A 7,579-nucleotide genomic window follows, 5' to 3' on the forward strand; every position below is an offset into this window, starting at 1 on the left:
TGAACCCGGCAATGCTTTGCTATTGCTAGATTTGAGTTCTCAGTAATAGATTAAATGAACACAATCGAAAGTTTGATGTCAATCATTGTATTTAGTCCATATTAGATATGTACGTATACATTGTTATTTTTGTGTTTCGGGTTACATAAATTGTGAGGACGGAGAATTTCGATAAATATGTGTTCGAGCATTGTTTTCCTGTCACTGTCTTGCAGATGCCTCCCGATACTGTGTAAAAAAGACAATTGTATGTCAGACCTTTCGTAAGAATGGACAAAATTGACGTTTTGCTGTACCGTTTTCTGCACCTCAAAACTGAACCGATTTTGTTATTTTTTTAGACAGAGAATCAAAAAAAAAATACTGTATCTGTATGTTTTGCGTATTTCGAAAATAGTTATATTTGTATACCGTGCGCCGTGCGCTCGAAGACAGCAGACAAACTGTGCTTTTTTACGTTTTCGAATAGTTCTAGTTCTCGTAATAAACCATTTTTTTTAAAACGAAACAATATGGGGAAACGCCAATGGTTAATATCTATAATATGTAAAAAAGAGCCCTGCGCTGGTTTGGATTGTGTAGAGCGAATGGACAACGAAAAAACGTCTAAAAATATATACAATGCTTATGTTCATGGATGCAGAAATAAAAGGAAGACCGTGAAAGACATGGCATGGCCAAATCCAACAAATACTTGAAAAAGGACATGGTAAATGTCGGAGTAATCGGATCTATGAATGTAGAGGAAGCGAGATCTGAATGCAAAGATAGAGTGATGTGGCCATCTTTCCTCTATGCCCACCCTTACGGGGAAGCGGCGTGATAGTTTGTTGTTGTTGTTATTGTAAAAAAAACATTTCTCTAGTGCCATAATTCATAGATAAAATACGTGAATACGTTTGTATAAAGAAAAGTCAAACCGCGTTTCCTCTTAAGATTAAACATAACTAAGTATACTTGCAAAAAAATACTATAAAATCTCTAGTAAAAACCGTTCGGATAAACATAAAAACATAAAAAGATGTAACTTTTCGTGAGTAAGTAGACTAAGTAGGTACTTGTTTATGATTGAATTCCGAATCTAAAAGTAATATGTAGATATTTAAATATTGCATTTAAGTAGGTACCTATCTAAGTACTTGTTTATGTTTGAATTCCAAAACATAAAATAATCACTCATTTTCAAATAAGGAATTTTTTTAGCAAATGTCAACTCTGCTCGGGGATGCACTCTAGTCAGGAATGCGATTTTCAAAAATGTATCAAATGTTAGTTGATATTATTTTAGTATAATGAAAAATCCAGTAAAAATAAATAAACGGTTAGAAATTATAAGGATTTCAATTAAATAATCTGATTGGGATCCATAAAAAACTTAATGCTGTCTGTAAACATTTAAAAACAACCTTTTTTTATACGCAGAAAAATAACCTTCATCCATTTTTTTGTGTACGCATTTTCAGTGAATGCAATCCTGGTAATAAATACAAAAAACATTTACGCTCCTAATTTTTTTTGTACTTAATAAATTTAAGATTTAACGAGCTTTAAACCTTCTCGTAACAAAGATGTACATTTATCTGAAAACCGCACGTAAATCGGTCCGGTAGTTATTCAGTCCATCGAGGAGAACCATTCAAACATTGCCTTTTATTATAAGTATATTTATATAGATTCAAAAAACCTATCTTAATACTTTAGCCAATTTTGATAATGTTCAATACGCTGTCATGTACAACTATTTACTGTATGATTTATGATATAAAATAGCACACCGCGTAGAGTGGCAATGGCTCTGGAAAAACATGTCAAATACGGATTTTTTATACCCAGCAATGACAATATTTCTGAAACTGAAGAAGACACTCGGAAGAAAATGTAGCGTTTAGGTTCATGATAATAATGAACAAGAAAAACTCATGGCAATATGCATATTTATGTCCAGAGCTGATGTGCTGTGAGAAATTTTATGGATATTTTCGAATGAATGTTTATACTTTTGAAAAATTACATAGATTGTGAAAACCGTTCGTAACAAAACAGCACATGAACCGGAGAAAGAAAAACTATTCTATTTTTCGAGGTACCCAGTTTTATTTCACTGAAAATAATTTTTGCAAAAGACATAATCAGAAGAATCATTCGTGAGATTGGTTTTTATATTCAATAAATAATCATTCCCATAGAGCTTATGCATTTTTTTCATTTAACATTTAAAAACACAAGCGAACCATAGGAAATCTCTCGATACTTACGAAATAGTGACGGTCGCTCGTTGAAAAAATTCTGGTCCGCTTTTGTTCCGCGTCGTGTGTGCCACTAGGTACTTGAAAATATAACCGAGTGAGTTTCGCTATTAATCCGTTCGGTTTGGTTTCGGTTCACTTTCGCCGCAGTGCAGTGTGCCAAATACGTCAGAGGAGGAGATTTATCGATGGATGTAACAGACGCCCCCCACTCACCAGCCCTGCTTTTCATAAAGCTAAGTTTAAAGGGGAAGAATCAAGTTATGGGGATCCATCACAAAAAAATACACAGGTTGCAGTGACGTCATTAGCTTATTTAGCATTGACGCCAATTACCGAGAGCAATAATAAAGATCAATGGCAATATTTCTTCGTAATTCCTCCAAGCCCAGGTCTCTAGTGGCGGGATATAAGGTCCCCCGAAGATGCGATTACAAAGCATCAAATTCACATAAATTGTCAAACCATTTCATATCAGGAGGTGAACCTTGTTGTGAAGTGATGACGGGACCCGCCCCAAAATTTTATGAGAGAGATAAAATTAAAGTAACTACTTATGTTCACTCTGTCGCAATGGGTTTTCTTCCTGAGACTGGTTCTGCATATAATATTCTTGAAAAGGATAGGTATGTACTTTTTACCTCATCTGCAATTAAAAGAATTTGATATATTTAAATCTTATATATTATATTTCTAAAAATGATTGATTTTGTCTATAGTGAACGAGTCCGTTTTACTAGGTCCGGTAAAATAAGGGTTGGTGGATCCTCACTTACGAGTATCATTTTCTTTTTTAGTTTTATTTGTTTAGCTTCTACTCGCGGGTGAAAATACTGCTATTAAAAATCGAGTGGAGATTAGTTGGCCTTATGGTGTACCGTTTCATGTGTTTAACAGCACACATATTTTAAGGGGTAACTACCTAGGCCCTTTTTTCTGTTTGTAAATTTGGCTCTAATTTGTTTAAAATTAAATAAATTTACTGAGTTACGCACTTTGAAGTTAAAAAAATGACAGAATTACGCATCGTCTTTTTTTTCTTTTTCACCCTTCTATCCTCCACTGCTGAATACGGGCATTTTCCATATACTTCCATTTTTCTCGGTCGGTTGCAACTTGCAGCCGTACTCTCTACAGCGGCTATGTCGTCGTAGACTCTAATACAACGCTGGTTCAAATTATAACTGACGCCGGACCCGCGGTAATCGGATCCATGTACGCGGAACCGACCTCGGATGTTACTCCCGCTCTGGATAAACTCAGACTCTTAGGAGATGTTCCCATTCTCATAGGAGGTGATCTTAACGCCAAAAATGTGTGGTGGGGAAGCGCGAGAACGGACAGAAGGGGCGAAACAGCTGCAGATTTTTTATCTGAACTAAATCTGCACACCTTAAATGAAGGTAATCGGCCCACTTTCGAGGCCTTTCGCGGTCACCTTCACCTCAAGAGCGTTATCGACATAACATTCTGCTCTTCAAGTCTGCTAGACACCGTCGACAGATGGAGAGTGGAGTCTAACAATAACCATTTAAGTGATCACAATCCAATTTATTTTGAAATTTCAGCCAGAATATGGAACCCCACAGAAATCAAAACGGCCATTTATAACAACAAGAAGGCCAAATGGGAGAAATTCTCGAAAGAAGTTCAACGTAAATTAAAGGAACGTAAAGTATCACAGAATTCCTTCTCCGAAGTAAGCAACTCGCTGGATTTGGAGAAGAAAATCATTTTGTTGATGGAAATTTTAGACGAATCGTGCAAAGCAAGTATACCAATCAGGAAACCCTTTAAAAGGCAACCCTGTCCTTGGTGGAACGCTGAGCTCGATAAACTAAAAAAAGAAGCTAGGAAATGTAAGCACAGGCTTCAGAACTCAGGTACTCTCCGTAGAGAGACTAAGACACTTCCTGAGTATCTCGAAGCCAAACAAGCCTACAAAATCGCCATTGAGAAAGCAAAAACGGAATCCTGGAAAAATTACTGCGGCTCTCAGAACAGAGAAACCGCCTGGTCTGCAATTCACAGAGTGCTGGTCGACCGGAAAAAGACCACTCCATTAGCGACGCTAAAGGATGGCAGCGAATACTTAGCTTCGGCTGAGGAAAGCGCTAGCCGTCTATTGGAGAGGTTTTTTCCGGACGACAATACACAGCAAGAGACTCGTGAGCAAATTGACATCAGGCGGAGGGCGGAAATCATACCCTACACAGAAAGCGATCCAATATTTACGGTAGAGGAGATTGAGGATATAATGTCAAATATTAATCCGGAAAAGGCGCCCGGTGAAGACTATTTCACCGCGGACATCTGCCTTCACTTCTTCAATGTGAACAGGTCGCTGGTACTGGGTATGTATAATGCATGTCTCAGAGTGAGCCACTTTCCAGCTCAATGGAAAAAAGCGAGGGTCATTGTCATACCCAAACCGGGAAAGGATGACCTTCAAGATATTAAGTCCTACAGACCGATTGGACTCATCTCGGTATTTGGTAAAGTACTCTAAAAGTTGATGATCAATCGGATCAACTGGCATTTTCTGGCATCTTGCAACTGGCATCGCAAAGGTAAGTTGAGTCAAAAGCAATACGGATTTACACCCCAAAAATCAACAGAGGACGCTCTTAACGCATCAGTCAAGGTAATTAGGACTTCACTACAAGAAAAGAAATTGGCCGTAGCGATCTCGCTCGACATAAGAGGAGCCATCGATACTGCTTGGTGGCCATTTTTAATGTGCCAATTGAACAGTAAGAAGTGCCCTTGAAACTTATTCTTGCTAGTGAAGAGCTATCATCAACAAAGAAAAGTCATATTGTCGCACTTTGATGCCACCCTCGAAAATGTGTAGTTCAAAGGATGCGTTCAGGGATCTTCCTGCGGATCGAGCTTATGGAATTACATCTTAGATGATGTACTCTAGAAGGACTTGGGGCGGGAGTCGGACTGAGGGCATTTGCGGACGACCTTCTCTTGACTGCTGTGGCAGGCAAAACATCAGAACTTGAGAAGATCACAACCAATGAGCTGAAGATTATAACAACATGGAGCTCTAAAGCCAAACTCTAATTCGACGAAGACAAAACCAACGCGATGTTTATAGCCAGAAAAAAGGACCGCCAGCCAGCCATTCACATGAATGGACACCAATTGAATTACGTAGACCACTTCAAGTTGTTGGGTCTTACCATAGATCGCAACCTTAATTGGTCCAAACACGTTGATAGTGATTGTCAAAAAGCCGCAGGCATTACGAACAAACTCGTGAGAGCCGCCAAGCTCACATGAGGTGCGTCGCTGAAGATTATGCAGCAAATATACATAGGCGCTATATGGCCTCTGATCACGTACGCTTCAAGCGTGTGGGTGGACGCGGTCAGCAAGAAAGTCAACCGGAAAAAACTGAACTCTATTCAACGACAAATAGCCATCAGGTCATGCAAGGGATACAGGACAATCTCCTTGGTATCAAAACAGGTTCTTAGTGGATTCATGCCACTCGATCTGAGGATCAGGGAGCTTGCAGATGCATATGAGGTGGAGAAGAGACTCACCTTGCAAGACTTGCTGCAGGATAGATTTTATCAGGGAGTGGGAGATTATTTCTCACTTCCAGATCCAACGATGCGCTATTCGATAGATCACGGCTACGATGATCAGGTTTTGCCTGGGATGGCGCGAGAAGAGTTAAGGATCATCACAGATTGCAGTTTATTGGACGGCAAAGTAGGTGCAGCTTTTGTACCCTACGATGGCGTCAGAGAGCTGCCGTCGAGAAAGTTGAAGCTCGGTGATCTCTGCTCCGTGTTTCAGGCGGAACTCTTTGCGATCAGAGAAGCCTTGGTCTATGTTTTGAAGAAACTACTAAACAGATGGGAAAAATTACGATCCTGACAGCCAGCTTTTTGCATTCTCCTGAAATCATAGGCATGGAAAATTGTAGGGAAAAACATTTTAGTAATACTTCCGGTAGGTTCACTCAAATAACGATCGTTCCAGAGTTGAAGGGGAGGACAACTTCTCACTTGAGCAGTTGAGAGTGTAGAGGCCATGGAAAAGGACTGATTGGGAGATCAGCAAGTGGTGAGTAGCACAGTTTTTCATACTATTGAGGATACAGATGTAAATGTGGGAGACATTGGACCCCGGGGAAGAACGGACCTATACACGGTATGACGTTCGTTCAGTTCATGTTTTGCACGGTCAACTTCTTAGCTCGGGTGCACAAATCTTGGACAGATGAAGATAAGAACACTTTGCGATAAACCAGTGTACCACAATCCTAGCAACTTACCGGTGGCCGGGCGCAAGGTGGTACAAGAAAAAGTTGATGATTTGCTTGCAAATGGTATTATCCGGGAATTAGAGTCCGATTATGCTAGCCCAGTGATACTGGTTCGGAAGAAGACAGGCAATTACAGGTTATGCGTAGATTATTGAGCCCTTAACACAAATACAGCTAGAGATAGGTACTCTTTGCCCCACATTAATGACCAGATTAGTAAACTCTCAAACAAGTTGTACTTTACCAGTTTAGATTTGACACAAGGATATCATCAGATTCCCATGGAGCAGGAGTCAATACCGAAGACAGCATTTATAACACCGGGTGGGCAGTACGAGTATCTACGCATGAGCTATGGGCTAGCTAACGCGCCATCGGCATTTATGAGAATTATTAAGAAAGCTCTGCAAAAGACACCTAGAGAAAACATCTTTATTTATATGGATGATATCTTGATACCGAGTAGCACTTTAAACGAAGAGCTAATTCTACTTAGATCACTACTTGAACTCCCGAAAAAGGCAGATTTGAAGGTAAATTTGAAGAAATGCTCATTTTTAAAGACTCAGATAAACTACCTGGGTCATGAAGTCACGCAAAATGGAGAGGCCCCTGGTTCTGGAAAGATTGCAGCGGTTGAGAAATACAAATCCCCGGCGAATGTGCACGAAGTGCGCCAATTCATAGGCTTGATCAGTTACTTTCTAAAATTCATAAAAAAACCTCGCAAGCATAGGTCGCCCTCTTACGGAATTGACAAAAAAAGGATGTTACCTGGACATGGGGAGGTCTACGAGAATAAACATTTGGGACACTGAAAGAAAAGTTGGCATCATGACCAGTCCTAACTATTTTCGATAGTGATCTTCCAACCGAATTGCACAAGTAAACTGATGCAAAAGCAAAGGTCCAAGGAAGCGATTTCTTTTCACTATGCCTACACCGGGACAGGCACCAGTTTCAAGAATCGTTATGTCCTCACCCAATGAAACAGTCCCGCCAGAGACAGTGGACTGTTCCTGTGCGAGAACAATATCTAGATTGT

At 39.8% G+C, this 7,579-nt stretch overlaps 1 protein-coding gene across 1 annotated transcript; it reads left to right on the forward strand.

The window, feature by feature from the left end:
• Nucleotides 1-5,555: 5,555 nt before the first annotated feature.
• LOC148277493 (uncharacterized) lies at nt 5,556-6,143 on the forward strand. Its single transcript, XM_088232821.1, has one exon. It carries the CDS (start codon nt 5,556-5,558, stop codon nt 6,141-6,143), a length of 588 nt encoding a protein of 195 aa, XP_088088947.1.
• The last annotated feature ends 1,436 nt before the right edge of the window (nt 6,144-7,579 follow it).

This window comes from Micrasema longulum, unplaced genomic scaffold, assembly GCF_059751315.1.
Source record: "Micrasema longulum isolate JH-2025_06_02 unplaced genomic scaffold, ASM5975131v1 h1tg001022l, whole genome shotgun sequence".
In the NCBI taxonomy this organism is placed as follows: domain Eukaryota; kingdom Metazoa; phylum Arthropoda; class Insecta; order Trichoptera; family Brachycentridae; genus Micrasema; species Micrasema longulum.